At 37.4% G+C, this 18,330-nt stretch overlaps 1 protein-coding gene across 2 annotated transcripts in view; it reads right to left on the reverse strand.

The window, feature by feature from the left end:
- Tfg (trafficking from ER to golgi regulator) overlaps nucleotides 1–17,989 on the reverse strand; it is a 29,692-nt gene extending 11,703 nt beyond the window's left edge. For both annotated transcript variants that reach the window (XM_055594159.1, XM_055594150.1), the window contains exons 1-5: nucleotides 17,751–17,989; nucleotides 13,072–13,300; nucleotides 9,537–9,620; nucleotides 3,763–3,909; nucleotides 21–188 (exon numbers count right to left, since the gene is read on the reverse strand). In XM_055594159.1, the coding sequence (XP_055450134.1) occupies nucleotides 21–188; nucleotides 3,763–3,909; nucleotides 9,537–9,620; nucleotides 13,072–13,255 (583 nt within the window). In that variant the 5' untranslated portion in view covers nucleotides 13,256–13,300; nucleotides 17,751–17,989. The remainder of the gene's footprint in view (nucleotides 1–20; nucleotides 189–3,762; nucleotides 3,910–9,536; nucleotides 9,621–13,071; nucleotides 13,301–17,750) is intronic.
- Nucleotides 17,990–18,330: the final 341 nt, after the last annotated feature.

Here is an 18,330-nt window from a genome sequence, read left to right on the forward strand (position 1 = left end):
GGAAAAAGGAACTGACTTACCTGAAACCTGGTCATCTGTTAATCCAAATGCTGACATGACATTTTTGTTGATTTCATCTTGGTTTTTTAGAGGATCAAAAGCTGACATACTTGCTGCCATAACCTGAGTGGACTGTTTTCCAGAAGAATCAGAAGCAGCAGGCTTTTCTTCCCTACCATCCACAGTATCTATAATAAAGAAATAAACAAGTTTGTTTTATCTATACTCAAAAAGTTATAAAAAGATAAGACAAGAAAGTATAGATGTGTATAATTCCTGCCAGGAATGTTAGAATAAGAATTTGTGAATATCCCAGCACTCAGGGAGGCAGAAGCAGGTTGATCGCTGTCAGTTCAATAGCAGTCTGGTCTACAAAGCAAGTCCAGGACAGCCTATTCAGAGAAAACCAAAAAGAATTTGTGAATATAAAACTATAGACTGTTTTATTTTCTTCTGTATATGTGTTTATGCTTCAGGGAAAAATGGGTAAAAGGAACTACAATATAAAGAACAGCTTTTCAAAAAGAATTACTGTCTCTCCCCATTTCCCCTTTTATAATTACTGGATGAAGGTGAACAGAGAGTGGTATATGCCTATAATCCTGTCAATCAGGAGGCTAGGACAGGAGCTAGCCAAGAGCTGAGCTACACAGCAAGACTGTCTCCATAAAGAAAAAGAGAAAAGAAGAAAGAAAAATATTATTATTTTAAAAGCTCCTTAACAAACACAATCATTTTACATGTTATTATTTTTGGAGCCTGAACTGGCTAGTTTTTATGTCAACTTGACACAAGCTATAGTCATCTGAGAAGAGGAAGCCTCAATTGAGAAACCGCCTCACTAAGATGGGGCTGTAGGCAAGCCTGTGAGGCATTTTCTTTAATTAGTGACTGGTGTGGGAGGGGCCACTCCTAAGCAAGTGGTCCTGCTTTCTCCTTAAGTAAGCTAGTGGGCTGGAGAGATGGCTCAGAGGTTAAAAGCACTAGCTGCTCTTCCAGAGGTCCTGAGTCCAGTTCCCAGCAACCACACAACCATCTAGGAGCTCGGCTGCCCTCTTTTGCCCTCTTCTAGCCTGAAGGCATGCCACCCAGGAAGAACATTGTAAGTTAGCTAGTAAGCAGCACTCCTTCATGGCCCTTACAATAGCTCCTGCTTCTAGATTCCTACTTAAGTTCCTATCTTGGATTCTATCAATGATTCAGGATATGAATGCCAAATAAACCCTTTCTTCTCAGGTTGCTTTTCGTCACGGTGTTCATCATAGCAATAACCCTAGTGGTAACTGTCACAGCAATAAACAATCTATTTTCACATGCACACACATATTATGTGTATAGGTATGTACGTGTGTTCACACGTGTACATATGGAGGTCAGAAGACAATCTCTAGTAACATTTCTCACGAGCTGTCCAGTTTGCTTTTTGAGATAGGATCTCTCAATGGTCTGGAATTCACCAAGTAGGCTATATGGTCTATCACTGGCTGGCCAGTGAGCCCCAGGTTACTACCTGTTTCCACCTCTACAGTGCAGGGATTACAAACATACACCATCATACCGGGCAGTGTTTTTCACAAGAATTCCGGGCACTCATAGACTCTTTGGCAACTACTTTACTTTACCCAGCCCACAGCCCAATGACCTACAATTATATATGAAACACCCAGGAAACAGATACAGCAATTAATATTTTTTTTTGTAAAACAACAGAAATCTTGCCTAAACTTTGAATCTTAACTCTTACGTTTTGTCTATTTCTCTACTACTAACAAATATCAAGCCAGGCAAAATTCCTAATCATCAATTTGCTTACCTTAAATATGTATTACTTATTACCTATTAAAATACTTGTAGAAAAATGTGTTTGGAATGTACTTCAAAATAATATAAAAGGTGTCAAAGTATAATGTTAATTCTTAAAAGTGAACTTAGATTCACAGATTTATTAGTTAGGTCTACTTTGATAGGTGCATTTATACCATGTCCTGATGTCTTAGTTACCGTTGTATTACTGTGATGAGACACCATGACCACGACTTGCTTTATATTCAAGAGGACCTGAGATTTGAACTCTCAAGAGTCCCAGCAACGGCAAGATGGGAGGCAGAGGCAAGCAGAATCCTAGAAGTTCCCTGGCCAGCTAGCCTAGGCTACTTGGTGAAGTTCCAGTGGAATTAGAGACCCTGTGACAGAACAAGAGGTGGGTGAAAGGAACCTGAAGAATGACACCAAGGTTGTCCTCTGACCTCCAAATGCACATGCACACACGCTACACTTGCAGTTACATCCACCCATACACAAATATGTACACAAAAAAAGGTCAGAATAAGCAAACTGCTTTAATCTAAAACATACAAGCTTTCATCATAAAAATGTCCAAAATCACAAAGTATTTCAGCAAACTGCACCATATTCTAAAACGGAGGTGAGATTAGAAATTACTAATTTGTCAATTCGAGCATCAACACAATTCCAACTGGCTAAAGAAGACAAGAAGAAAATTATATAATAGTTTTATTTAAAACCTAACCAAATTTTTAAAGATAAATCAAGGAGTTGGGTCTCTCAGTAGCACACTGAATACCATGGGTCTGATCTTCAAAAGAAGATGAAATGGAAGACACAGAGAAGCGTAAGGAATTAAGGGAAATGGGGAGGAGAAGAAAGAAATAGAGAAAAGTGAACTTCCAAAATTAGGTAGGAGCAAAAAAATAGAACATCTGAGTCTAAGGCTTTCAAGAGGTTATAATGCCACTTTTCTATAGAAATTCTCTTCATCACCCTTACATTTAACTACCCTGACTCAATTAAAAGTTGCCACTTTGTATTTTAAACATTTAAAATTTATATAGTTTTAAACATCATGAACAGCTATTTACAAAATCATTTTATGTGAAAGTTAAAATATTAAACAAAAGTTGAATAGTTTTAAAAAATATATGTGTATATACTTTCAATCTCTGAAATATGCTTTTTATTTCAATCCACATTTTAAAATGCATTTTGGTGTCTAAACTACACCAGCTCCAAATGTGTCAATAAGCCTTAAATTACCTTTGCTACTTATAAATAGTGCATGTTACCAGTAAAATAAGTTTTTCCTTTGCAAATTATTAAAAATTGTGTTTAAAATAAACTTTAATATACTATATAAAGAACTAATCTAAAATTATTTTGCACCGGAAACAGTTTTTACTACATAAAATCCTAATAAAATAATTTCAATTCCTAAAATTCATCAATTATTACATTAATAACAATTCATGAGTGCAAACAATTTGAAAACTGGCCTACTGTATAAACTCTGGAGGCTTACACTACCTGTAAAGTACTCACCACAAGAGTACTACTTACTATGCACTCATCTGTGAATTTATTTATTTGTTACGTATTATTCAGTACTGGGCACTGAATCCTGAAGAGTACACATGTCAGGCATGTATTCTATCACTTTCTCTAGCCCTAGAGAGCATTTAAAAAATGAGATTAAAGGCTCTATGATTCAATCCAAGGAGGGGTATAATGCAACTTCACAGTACTCTTGAGGAATAGTTGTGGAAATGCTGACATGTACAAAAGCAGAAGCAAGAATAATATAATTAAGAATGTCATTCTACTCCCACCAAATAATCACCACACACTCGCTCAGTAAGTCTGTCTCCTTCTATTTCTTTCTCGCTCTCCTCCCTACCCCTTCTCTCTCTCTCTCCAAAAATAATAGCAGAATTTATTAGAATAGAATGAAATAAATTCATGGTTTACCGCTTTCAGGAATACTGGTAGAAGGTCCTGGTTCTCCAGGTGGCTCTAAGCTATCCAATAAGCGATTCACTTTATTTCGAAGTTCTATCAGTTCTCGGCGAAGATATTTCACCTGACTTGATTCAAGGGGTCTTGGCTGGCCATTAACTAAAACAGAATCATTAATTTGCTTAAGCTTAGCAGATAAAACTAGAATATCATTAAATACAAATATCATTAAACACATATATAGTATATGTATAATAAATACCATTAAAATAAAACATTAAGAAAAAATAAGCAGCAGAATCAGAAATAGTTTTGCTTTCATTTATTGCTTTAACTTGTTTATGTGTGTGAGTGTACATGCTGGTTGAGTGCTCCCTTGGAGGCCAGAGGTTGTTGCTGAGTGTTTTCCTCTATGGCTTTTATCCTTACTTTCAGTCTCTCACTGAACCTGCTTCTCACCAGAAGGCTAGATTGGCTGGTCAGCAAGGTCCTAGATCTGTCTCTTTCTATCCCAGTGCTGGAATTAAAGACATGTTATCATGCCCAGCTTTTCACACGAGTGTTAGTAGATCAGAACTCAGGTCCTCTGGGTTGTACAGCAAGAACCTTACCAACCAAGCCATCTCCCTCACCCCTAATAGTATTTTTAGAATTTTAGAATTTACAAGTATTAAAATAAGTACAACTCTTAGTCACACTCCATCACTGAGCAAAATTAGTGCAAGAACTCAAGGCAAGAATCTAGAGGTAAAGAGTGACTAAAACAGAGCATGGTACCCACCAATACTGGCTTGCTTTTCTTGGCTTGCCTAGCTTGTTTTCTTATACAAACCCAACTACCCAGGCATGGTTAACACCTACAGTAACCTAGGCCCTTCCTACATGAATCATTAATCAAGAAAATGCCCCAGACATGCACATGGGCCAATCTAATGGAGGCAATTCCTCAATTAAGTTCCCTCTTCGCAGGAACCTATACTTTATGTCAGTTTGACAAAAGAGTGCAATGTTATACATATGCATGAATAACTAATTATGTACAAGTTTTTTTAGTTATATTTAATCTCCCCTCCTCCACTCCCTTTCCCATTCCTTCTATTCATATACTTTTCTTTAAGATTTCACATTTAAAACATGAAATACTTGTCTAAAAAATGGCTCATTTCACTAAATATGTATATTCTAATTCATCATGTTTCTGCAAAGTTAACAGTTCTTTCATGTGAGGGAATGTAGTGTTTACTTTTCTGATAGGTGCTGTGTGTGAAATGAGAGATGTCCCTTTAACATCTAGTTTACTGATTCTTGACATGATCAAGATATGAATATCTTTATCAAAAGAGCTATCCAATTTTTCATACCTATAACCTTCTATAGCAAAGCAGATTTCAATTCTCTAATTTAAATCTGCCTTGCTTTCTTGAATAAGACATCTTGGCAATATTATATTTTAGATTCGTTGCTTAATTTGTTGTGTCAGTATTTTCTATGTGTACATATTTGCCAGCTGGTTTTTATGTTAAGCTTATATAAACACAATAAAATAGTTATATTTGCTTTATCTGTTCTCAAAAATGATTTGTATAATGAGATCATATGTTCCTTAAATAACTGGCAGGACAGATCCCATGTCTGTGTATGCACTGTTATGATTCCCATGCATGTGTGCACAAATTTTCCTGTGAGTACAGATGTGCGTATGTCACCACAGATGTGGGAAACAAGGGACATCCCTGGGTGTTGGTCCACACTGCCTGCCTTGTTTGAGACAGAATCTCTATATATACCAAGCTTGCTAGGCTCTCAGATCCTCTTTTCTCTAACCCCCATCTCACCATAAGAGCACTGAAATTACAGACCTCTACCATGTTGATTTATGTGGGTTCAAACTCCAGTCTTTGTGCTTGTATGACAAGTGCTTTAGCCACTGAGACATCTTCCCAGCCCTGAGTTTCATTAATGTTAATGTAGGAGAATAGATCTTTTCTCTTGCTATACTCTGTACATGAATATTATGTAAAAGTTGTCTATGTCATCTGAATTGTCAAATGAAATAGTTTGTAGCTATACTCAAGCTCTTCTCCCCCTCCTCCCCGAGTATATAAGCAATAAGGACTGCTGAGGAGAAATGATTCTCCAACCTGTCACACAGGGAACTCCAGGGATCCAGCCTTCCTGAATCACTGCCCACCCTGGGGTGGGCTCAGTGATACAGTTGCCTGTGACTCATTTATGCTTCTATGTGTAACCCTCACCCACACCCCTTCCTGTAAGACATCCCAGCAAGCTCACTGGTACAGTATTTGGACTTCGGTGGTTTCATTACTTAGTATATAATTGTTTCCTTTTCTGGGGTGAGTAGATGTCTAAGTCTCCCCAGAAACAGTGTCACAACTTGAAAAACACAAGTGAAATTATACTGCTTCCTTAATTCCAGATGTTCAAGATCAAGCCTCTTTCCAGGTTTTTTCAAATTTTGTCTACAGCCAAATTTAATCCTATTTGAACTATTGGATTCTGAAAGAATACAGTTCTCCCATGACTATGATTTTGTTGATTTCTCTGTAGTTCAGTAGTTCTCCCTGAGGCTCATGGGTGATCCTCCTGCTTCAGACTCCCAAGTCTTGGGATTATAAAATGATTGTTAATCAAGTTTCTATATAGTATATTCTTTCAAGAACAACTGACTTTGTGTTTTGTCTAATATTCATGTACACATACTGTCTACTATTCATAGATACATACACACACATGCATACATACCTTCAAATGTCATAACAATCTTTTAATATATTTATTAGGATACATATTTAATTAGCTGGATTTTTTTAACTTTTTTATTTTCAACACCAACAAAAATCTGCCTTTTGTTTTTGTTTTAAATATGTGATTAGAGGCCAGAAGCTGACTGTGTTATTTTCTACTACTTGCTTTCAACTTTCTTTTTGGAACAGAGTTTCTCACCAAAACTGGGGTTTACCCTCTGGGCTAGATTTGTTGGCTGGAGTCCCCGAGATCTGCCTCTCTCTTTCCACTTAGTGTTGGGGTTACAAGAATATACTACTATGTGGGTGTAGGGCATCCAAATTAGGGACCCCATGCTTATATGGAAAGCACTTTACCCATTGAGTCATCTCTGCAGCCCCTTGACACTGCTTCTAACTGGCATATATGCCATCAGTTTATACATATTTTGTATTATTTATTTCTCTGTACCTCTTTCTCCTTACCTTCTAGCATGCCATGCAGGTATACTTTATTTTCTTTTGTCCCATCTACTAAGCATTTCCAAACTTTCAATCAACATTCTTAAAATTTATACATACTGCAGTAAAAAAATTCTAAAGTTAATATTAACTTCTTCCCAAACCAGTCCTTTACAGTTTTTATTCTTATGCCTTATTTTACATACAATCATTGCTCATTATTTCTGGCCCCTTGTTTTCCTATTCCTAGATCTATTTTTTTTAATATTGATGTTCATTTCAAATCGAAGATTTTGTGCATGTTTTACCATCTTGCTGAATACCAACATTAAAAATTCTAACAAGGATCCATTAGTTTATGTAATCTCTTTGAAAATGTTTTCACTTCAATTTTTTGCTCAAGTTTAGTAGGGTACAAGATGCTTTTGTGTTTTGTTTTGTTTTTTTCCTTAATCATTTGAAACATCATGTGATTTCTACCTACCAGTTTCCATTACTAAATGAAAAAAGTATACAAACTGTCTAATTGTTTCATCACTGACCAATCTTATTCTTTCTGGCCACTTTTATTAAGATAATGACTCTGTCTTATGTATTTTCCAGTTTTGTAGTAATTTCCTCAAGACATACCATGTCTCCTGATCCTAAAACTTCACTTATTTTATATAATCTTGAAAATTTCTTTAGCTTGTTTTAATATATTTACACTCTCCATTTTACCCTTGAAATTGTTAATATAAATGTGTATGTTTCATTCTTGCCATCTCCTATTCCCTAATTCCATAGGGTTATCTTGTATGAACATTTTATCCTTTCTACTTTATTTTCATTTCTAAAAATATTACCAAGCTCTTTTAAAAACAATTATTTTTTGTGTCTTGTTCTTTATTGTTATTCTGTCAAGTTATTAATATCCTCTGACACACGTTTTGGAGACCATCAATTCTACTGACTGAAATTTTGATCTTGCTACCAGTTATGGCCACTGCTTCTTGCTTAAATGGATTATGTCATGTATCTTATAGATCTGATCACCAGTAGTACTCTCTAAGTAAGAAACCACTATGACTTGGATTGAGACCCAAAAATTTTTGGCTTTGCTTGTACTTTTTCTTTTTCACAGTAATATGCAGGCTCTAAAGACTCAAAACTATACAGATAAATTTAAACAAGTCCATCTAAAGACCACAGTAATGAATTCTCAAGTGACTATTCCCAAACCTCCAAGAGCCCAATATAACTATGTTCTTTCCATTATCAAGGATAAGAGTTGTTTCTACAAAATTGTTTTATTTTAAGAGGAGAATCTACTGAAGATCTAGGATCTAGGACCTATACTGTCACAGAGACAGGAAACAGCAGCTCTTACATAATGCAAAGTAAAACCTTATCACTACCACCAAGAATATTCCAAGTTTCAGCTTTTGGTATTCAAGGCTCTCTCAGCCTGTCTTTCTTAACCCCTGACACTCACACACAAACACACTCCTTGTAATTGTTTATCTAACACATTCTCTCTTTGTTTGAAAATAAGACAGAGCCCAGAGTATCTAATCTTCCTTTTCTCTAACCAAAAGAGACATTGTGAAAAGATATCCTTTAAATAGCCTTGGTTAAAACAAAAACAAAAATCAAACAATAAAAAACCTAATGCATATTTGCGTTATCTGACTGAAGAAAAAAAAAAATATAAAATTAAATCAACAGTACAAGGTTACAGTTCATAAAATATTAAGGTTCAGAATAATTCAATTTGAAAAAAAATTAAATCCTAAACAAAAGAAAGTACGTATTTTAGTTTTTATTTTTCACATAATCACAATCATGCAATTACTTTAAATCTGAAATTATTTCTATTCTATCTAATAAACATTCAGTCTGGCAAATCAATTAGCACTAAAACAAAATAAAATCTAAGATTAAATGTCTTACAACTTTTTATTAGCACTATCTTCAGCGTATTTTTATTTCAATGTTGGGACTAGAACCTGGCAGTATACTACTATATACTAGTATACAGGCAAGTATTCTACTATTGAGCTATATCCAACACCCATCGTTGTTATCCTTTACTCCTTGAATACTATATCCAAAGTAGCAGACTTATATGCTAAGCCCTGAGAAAAAGCAAAAGCATAACATAGAGAAAGATAATTACAAGTTCTTAGAGACCTCAGAGGTAGTTGGAACCCTGCAATTACTTCTAAATCTGACATACAAGGCATTTCAACTTGGGGTAACATAACAAATACGGAATTTAACACATTAATTTTCCCCAACATAAATAACCTAACAAAGCCAAAATTCTGACATTACAAAATTAAAACTATAGAACTCTTTACTAGAGATTCCTAAGTTATATCTCATCTCAAAAACAAAATAGTGTTGTTTTGTCTGAATTAGTTTTCTATAAAAATTAGTATATAAAAACTTTATATGAAGTTTCAAGTAATTCACACACTCACTGAATGCAAATATTTTGAGTATTTGAAACTATTATGTAACTCTGAGCCATTAAAGGAAAAAAGCTAAAGCAAATAAAAATACATCAGGAAGTAAATTATAAAGTTTGCCACTTACCAAATAATGTCAGTTTCAGTATTCTACTACACTGAATTGCAAAGGAAAGGTCAGAACTATCAAATATTGTTATAAGATCTCCATCTGAAATTCAAAAGAAAAATAAATTCAGATTTGTATTGGTAGTAAACTAGGTCATACAAAAAATTAAAAAATATATAAATTATAGAGCACAATTAGAATCTCCCATATGAATCAAGTATCATCGAAGAAAAAGCTTTTAAAAATAGTAAATCAACTTTGTCTACTAATCTTATAAATATCATTTTGAGAAAATGTAGCCAAAGTTAAGCCTGGTGTAGTGTTTGCCTTTAATTCCAGCAACTTGGGAGGCAGAGACAAGTGAATCTTTGAGTTGAGAATATCCAGGGTTACACAGAGAAACCCTGTCTCAAAAAATGAATCATACACATTAACTTTTAGTCCTGAAAGATTTAACAATATCACAGATTACTATATTAGACTGAAAAATATTTCTATTCTGTAACACTTAAATTTATCAAGTATGAAAACAAGGATTCCAGTTAAAATCTTTACTTTTAGTAAAATACATCAATAAAAATCAAGAGTTACATAAGTCAGAGCTGCAAAAGGGTTTATAATACTACTTTAACAAAACAGGGTGAAATCTTTTAGATCACTGACCATGCCGAAGATGAAACACTAAATTTTCTCCAGAAAAAGATGTTCTTATGTAAACATATATAAAATAATGCATTCGGAAGACTGAGATCCCTTAGGATCTTAAGAATAAAAATACTTATAAAGAGAATATTTCAAAAGCATTCACAAGGCTAAGGGAATATTGGGGTAGGGGGAATAATTAGGCAGAAAGGTCAGTTAAGGGTGTCTGGATGAGTAGTTTTATCCTGGAGCACTCTACTAAACCAGCTTTTAAACTTTTGAGACACGTTTATTTTGAATAAAACATGTCAAAACCAGTCATAACTAGATACTTTTTAGGTATTTATAAGCAGACAAATCTATATACACAAATGTATAGCATATATACTTAATACTGCTCAATTCTCAAGGACTCTGAAAATAACATGCAAAGAATGAAATTTGTGTAAACAGTCTTAGTCTTTTCTTTTCTTAAATCACATAACAGTAACAGAATATAGTGGTCTGAATAGGAATGACACCCATACACTCATGTGTTTGAATGCTTGACCTATAGGAAACCGCTCTATTAGGTTTGGCCTTGTTGGAGGAAGTGTGTCACCACACAAACAGGTCTTGCATGCTCAAGCTACACCCTACGTGGAACACACAGTCTCCTAGAACTCTTAGCTCCTTCTTTAGCTCCATGTCTGCCAGCATGCCACCATGTTTCCTGCCATGATGAAAATGGACTAACCTCTGAAATTGTAAGCTAGCCCCAATTAGTTTTCCTTTATAAGAGTTGCTTTGGTCAGCTGGTCATGGTGGTGCATAGCTTTGATCCCAGTAGTCCGGGAGGCAGAGGCAGGCGGGATCTCTGTGAGTTTGAGGCCAGCCTGGTCTACAAAGCCAGTCCAGGACAGCCCAGGCTACACAGAAAAACCTTGTCTTAAAAACCGGGAAAAAAAAAAGTTGCTATGGTCATGGTGTCTCTTCACAGCAAGAGAAACCCTAAGACACAGAATGGATATCTCTGTTGGAACAATTATCTAAGTTGCCATCTCATGTAGTGGCCAACAGAGACTATGAAACAACAATCTGAACAAATTAAACAATTTTTAAAAACACATCACAAAAAAGAAAGGGAGGAAGGAAGAAAATACAATGTGGTAACTGTATATGGAGGACAGGTTTCAATAAGGAAGATAACCCAAAGTGGGAGCCACAAACCACACCCAACAGAACCTCTTCTGTTTTAGTAGAATAATGAACTATGAATGTCTTTTACATTTTTAAGTTGTCAAAAATTATGGTAGTATGACAAAGGTCCTCTGTTAGATGGAAAGCTACAGTATTTATTATCTGATCCTTCAGTTTGTTGACATTTCCCCTATATGAAAGTGAAAAAAGAGACAGCTAGTCATAAAGTCAGTTTAGGATGTGCTAAGTGAGGAAAGACTACAGTGTCTCAAGTTACAATGATTATTAAAATTTTTAGTTGTGGTGTCGAGCATTTGGCTCAGTGTAAAGTGCTTGACTAGAAGTCCTAAATTTAGTCCCCAGCTGTGTTTAAAAAGAAAAAAAGGTGATACAGTTTTAAAAAAAAATTGAGTTGCAATGTCAAGAAAGAGGAGAATTTCACTCAATTAAGGAATACATTGAACAGTATAGAGGTAAAACTATGTGTAAATAAAAAGATAAGATTGCTCAAGAAAGTTAAGAACTTGAGTGACTCCAAAAATTAGTTTGGGTACTCTCAAATCATGTCAACAGAAAAGGAGAATTTACACATGTTAGTAGATGACAAACTTAGCTGATCACAGTTGATTTACAATGGGTAAGGTATATAAAATAGGTGCCAAGGAATTAACAATTTCCATCTGTAGCTCAACAAAGCCGCATGACCAGGCTCTGACCAATGTTTTGTGTACAGACATACATCTCAAACCCTAGCAAATAAGATCTCTTCATACTCTTTGTCCATCTGCATGCTGGATGTTAATGCTCAGGGTAAACACAGAATGCTAGTTAACATTCCTTGATTTCTTGAATGTTGAACCACTGAGAACATAAGGTTTTTATAATAATAACCATCATGATTAAAGCCAGTCCTCACAAAAAGCAGCTGTTAGTCATAAAAAGAAAATCAGGAAAGGCAGTGTTAGAGAAATTAAGGGATGATAGTGTTTCAGCAAGGACAGTGTAAGAAGCAATGCTCAAGATGAAACAGACTGAAGATAATGTCAATAGTACAAATGACATTGGTAAAAAGAAAAATTTCACAGTGATGTTAACAAAGAAGCCTGAGTAAATAGTTACATCGGAAATAAATGTAGCCTGAAACTATAATTCTAGTATGTTTGATGAAATATTTGTCAAGCAAAATTTATCTCTGTAAAAAAATAGTTGTGGTCAAATAAGCCAAGAACATACATACAACTGCATACAATAAATTGACAACACAGATCAGCACAATGCACACTGAAAAATCCTGCAATAACGAAACACATCTGGCCAGGTGTAGCATGTCAGTCTTGTACTACACAGTAAGTATGTAGTCACTGCCAAAGGAAGAAGAAAAAAAAGAATAAAAAGATACAGAGAGACACCTGCCTTTAAGCCAGCTTCCCCATATTTGGTTGGTAAAGAAATCCTTTTTCATTAAATTCATATAGTGTGAGAATCCCTTTCAACTGTGTACATACATGTGGAAATTTGGTTGGAAGGAGAAAAAAAAGTATTTGTAAAATGGATGTGAAAATATCAGGTACTCAATTTTAAAAATAAATTATATTTTTAAAGCACAAAAGAATTGTATGTACTATATAAATAGTAAATAAAAGAAAATAGCTACTCAAGGTTGGGGGGACAGGGAGATAGTCCATTGAAAAAAAATGAGCAAAAGAACACATTTAATATTTAAAAGTCTTACCTTCATCCTTATACTTTATTGTAACTTCATCATTACTCAGAAGTTTTCCTCTGAATACTCGTTGCATCATTAACACTAATTCATCATAAGTAATGTCTTCATTATGAATGGGAATTCGTCGGATATCTTCCCCAAGTTGAGCTTTGATAATCAGCTTCCCACTTAGGTCCAACTGTCCGTTCATGGTGGACTCCAGGATGCTCTATCTATACAACTCTGGGGAAAAAAACTGATGAAAATAGTTTTGATGAGTAAACAAAAAAAAAAAGAGGCTAAAAGTTGAAAGCAGAGCTATTAGAAAGAATGTTAAGAAATGATGCCCCTTTAGAAAATGCCTCTTATTGTTGATATATGTAATAAATGGTCTGGAAGCATCTTATTAATAATGTAGTTTCTATTATTATGTATAGTATTATTTTATCTACATACTCAATTACTTAACTGAAAATACCAATACCATCTGTCTAAAAATAAATTCCTGATGTTCAACCACAATGGTGTCGCTCCTGAAGTTTTCACATCTGTTGGTGGCAACTCTTCTAGTGACACAACAGAGAAAAGGCCTTGCCATTTCCTTTTTCTTAAGCCTTACATCTAAAGTGACAGCAAACATGGTTGCTACCATCTTTAAAATATTTTTGTAACCCAACCAATTTGGGTACCTTCACTACAACTTAATCCAATTCAGCATTTTGCCTGATTTATTTCAAAATAAATAAATTTATTTATAAATTTCAAAATGTCTTAGTCTGTTTATTTACCTCCATCCACTTTCACTGAATTTTCAACAAGCAAGAGGTCTGTTGTTAAACTCTAATGTCATGATCCTTGAACTTTCCACTGGTATTCCACAGGAAAAAAAAATGTTGGCATGACTCAGCCTCTGGTCGAGTATTTAACCACATTTCCCACTTTTTGCCTTACTCACAATCTGCTACACCAATGTTTAAGATTCCCTCCCAACAAAAGGCTTTGTGTTTACTGTATCCTTTGCCTTGAACTCTTTCACTTCTCACTGGACCCACATTGCTAATTATATGTCATCTTCTAGAGATTTTCCCTAAGAATCTAATTTAAAATGACTCATCACTCTCTTCCCAGCCTCCTTTTTCTTGAAAGTACTAATCACTATGAGACATTGGTATGGTTTTGTTTTGTTATTGTCCTCTCCACTGTACAGAATCTTTGTTAATCTTTCTAGAGTGTAGAAGAGGCCTTGTACAAAATGGTTATTCAAACAGACCATGGCTACAAAATTGTTAACTTGTAACTCTAATGTTAACCTGGGAGAGGAAGCATGTATGAACATGAAATTAGAACCTATTTTTTCCTAAATAAGATCTCAAGAGCACTTTTTCTAATTTCCTATTTTAGAAACTCAAAGAGAAAGGACAAGTAAGTAATATTCTCCTGGGCTTTCTAACAACTATGTAAGATCAAGCTACACAACTCCATTAACCTGTCAACCCACATTACCTCCAATCAGAATGGGTGTGTATGATTAGACTGCATTCCTTCATTTTTAAGATTTATTTTATTTTTAATTGTGTGCAGGTGCCCCAGGAGGCCAGCGTGTTGGATCACCAGGAGCTGGAGCCATAGTCGGCTGTGAACCCTCCAATACCAGAATAGGAAACTGAACTCAGCTCTTCAAAACTGGTACATGCTGCGAGCTCAGCCATCTCCCCAGCCATACATTCTTTATTTTAAAAAGAAAGAGAACTAAGTGTAGGGTAGGTAGGATCAGAAGCTCAGGTCTGCCTCAGCTACAAAACAAGTTCAACATCAATCTGGGCCGCTAGAGTCTCTTCTCTCTCCCCCTTCCCAAACAAAAACAAAAACAAAAAATAAAATAAAACCAAAGGCCACCAATCAGTGGCAAAGTGTTTGCTTAGCATGCATAAAGCTTTGAGGTCAATAAATACTTGGTGCTACATAAAATAGATTTTTTTTTAAAGTGACAGCAGTAGCTTTTAATACTAGTTTGCTACAGAATTTTCCCTTCTTAAGTTTTATTTTCCTTTAATTACCTCAATTTAGGTTATTCAATATGATTTTCTATGACTTTATAATCTTAAATTCTAAACACTAAGGCCTTTAATAATTCAAATTACTACTGTAAAAGTAAATATTTAGAATCAAATAATGGGTTAATATTCCTTTTTCTCAAGGCCAAGTAACTCCCGAACATGCTTATCTATCACTATAGAATGTTCCTGCCACCAACTCTTTTCACCTGTTCCAAGTAAATGACCCTGAGAGCCACTTCAGCTGTCCTAAATCTCTTAACAGCCATTTTGTTTTCAATCTTGAACTTTTACTACTGGCAGCTTTCTGTTTCTGTCTCTAAAATTTATTCAATCTCCATCATCAAAGTTTTCTGCAATTATTCTGCCACTGCCCCTTTAATGTGGAAAATCCCTCACTCAGCAAATCACCAAACTATTCAACTTGTAAAGTTTTTAATGAATCCTAACTTATGTCATGATTATTAAATATGTATCTCTCCCCATATTGCTCACATAAATGCTCCAGTCTTTGCATCTAACCCTTAAATGAATCTACCCATCCTCTAAGAAGATTACACTTTTATTAGTAACTCTTCAATGAAATAGGACATTAAGCACAACACTACAAGGTCAAGGCAGAACAAAGTGAACTATGTTCCACAATCTGGATGCCATGCTTATCTTAATGAAAGGAGCACAATTTATCAGTCTCACAATGGACTTCTCATGAGGGCTATAATGACCTGAAACAGCTATAAAACCAACTCTTCGATTGTTGGCCAAAGTTGTTCTCTGCCTTTAGAAAGTATTTACAGAACACGTACTAATCCCAGGCTCTAAAATATAGTAATATAAAAATATAGATGATAAACCCCCCATACTTCCACTGACAGCCAGACAGGAATGAAGATCTTTCAATAAATCTGCATTTACTGCCTTCTATCTATAGGCTAGTTAAGCCAGCAATATCTAGATTAAGGACCAGTGATCAGTTTCAGTAAAATACTAGTATATATTCCCAGAATCACCTAAAATAGTACCTGACATACAAAAGCTATTTAAGGAGTTTTCTGTAATATTACTTGGTAATATGCCCTTTGATGGAACAGGAAAGCACTAAGCTCCAAAGGACCTAAAGACACACATTACATATCCTTAACACCTTCCATAGGTGGCCCAGATTCACTTCTAGTGTTTCCTACTGACTGTTAAAACTCCCTGCAATCTTCGCTAAAAACTGTTTCTCATTTGTATAGTGATCTCAGGTAAATACACACAGGCATCAGTGATTTCCCATCCCAAGAGAAAAACCTCACACACTCAGGTGTCAACTCTGGTCCTCTTTTCTCTACCCTTTTTCTCAGGGTAGAGATTAACATGAATTAGTTCCTAGAATTGCTGGTGAGGTCCCTATATTTTTGACTTATCGTGTTACTGTCTTACTACTTGTGAAGTCCTGAAGTGACTCTGCCATGAACCTGCCCTCCATCCAGTAAATTTTCTGATAACTGGGATAAACTGTTGTGCCCAATGACATAAAGCTGCACTAGGAGTTAAATTCAACAGTCAAGCCTCAGTTTCCTCTTGCTTACCCTGAGGGTAAGGCCCTTTTTCAGAAGCTTCTATTACTCAGCCTCTAAGCAGTATTTGTTGTTTTGTTTTGTTTTTGTTTTTTAAGACAGGGTTTATCTGTGTAGACTTGGCTATCCTGGAACTCACTTTGTAGACCATGCTGGCCTTGAACTCAAGAGATCCTCCTGCCTCTGCCTCTGCCCCTGGGATTAAAGGCATATTCCACCACTGCCACCACCCACCTCTTTAAAAAAAAAAAAAAAAAAAAAAAAAACACCACCAACAAAACACCTTGATTAAAAAAAAGTGATTATTCTAAAACTGCAAGAGGCCTCAAAATCTGTATTACATGCACTTTATGTGGCAAAAATGGTACCATTTTCGCTATTAGCTATGCTAGCTCAAGTTCTTCTCCATGGTGCACTTTTTTCACATTCGAAAGGAGAGTAACAGGCTAAATCTGTATGATCTTCGAGATTAGGTCTCTACAATCCTTCCTACAGTGCCCAGAGACACAAACTTACAAAAGTTAGGAACTGTCATCAGTAAAACTGGGTAGGTCCTCAAGAGGACACTAAGCATGACGGTGTAGGACCGACGGCGCTTTTTTGTGACCCCAATCTATTTATTCCCTCGGGGTCCACGCTCCACCGTCCAAGCCACTCCCGGGGGTACTTAGGCACAAACGCTGCCGACCTCCTCAAGCCCCTTCTATCTCTGCCCTGAACAACTCACTCACTCTCCACCTATCAGGGCTCTCTGGAGAGTGAGAGGCACCAAACGCCCCAGGCCTCCCCAATCCCCCTTTCTCTCCCCTAGGGGCGAGAAATCCAACCCCTTGGGGCGAGAGGGAGCGGGACCGGGGTGTGAGCGTGTCGTCCAGGCCAGGCCGGCCGGGCCCGGTGCCCTCCCCTCCCCCTCCCGGCCGCCCCTCCCCGGGCAGGGCCGCTCGTCGGCCTGCCCCCACCCCCCAGCCCCCGTTCCCAGCCCCTTCCCACGGTGCCCGGCCCCACCCGCCAGGCGCCAGGCATTCCAGAAGCCCTCCGGCCCTCCCGGGTGCCCGAGAGCAGCGGCGCGCGGGGCTCCGGGGGGCCGTACCCGCTCGCCGGGGCCGCCGCCTCAGCTGACCCGGCCTCCGCTCGGCCGCCACCGGCTCCGCAGTGTCGCAGCAGGGAGGCTCCGGGCTCCGTCCGCTCGGCCGCCGAGCCTCGCCGAGCTGCAAGCTGCGCCGGCCTAGCCAATCGCACACACCCAACAAGCCTAGCGACAGCCGCGGTCCCGTACGTGGCAGGTGGGAAGAGCAGGGGGCGGGAGCAAAGGAGGAAGAAAAAAAAATAAAAAAAGAGAAACTTGTCCGGTCGCCCCGCCTCAAAGCGGATGGGCCAGCCAGGACGCATGCGCGGTGGAGCGACGCGCAGGGCGGGCGGAGACCCGGCTGAGTCGCGTGAGCGACCCCGCTTCTTCACTGGAGGGCCCGGCGTAGGAAGTGCGCGCTGAGGGGCGGGCGCGCATGCGCGAGGCGTCGCCACTTCCGGTGCCCCAGACAGCCAGCGCTTCCTAGCTCTGCGGTGGGCGGGCCGTGGGCTGCCGAGTGGACTGGTTCTGAGGGCGTGGTGGAAGAGGCCACCTGTCCTAAACGGTTTGGTTCTTGTTCACTTGTGGCTGCCGTCGTCAGCGA

The sequence above is a fragment of the Psammomys obesus genome, unplaced genomic scaffold, assembly GCF_907164565.1.
Source record: "Psammomys obesus unplaced genomic scaffold, mPsaObe1.curated_primary_1811, whole genome shotgun sequence".
In the NCBI taxonomy this organism is placed as follows: Eukaryota; Metazoa; Chordata; class Mammalia; order Rodentia; family Muridae; genus Psammomys; species Psammomys obesus.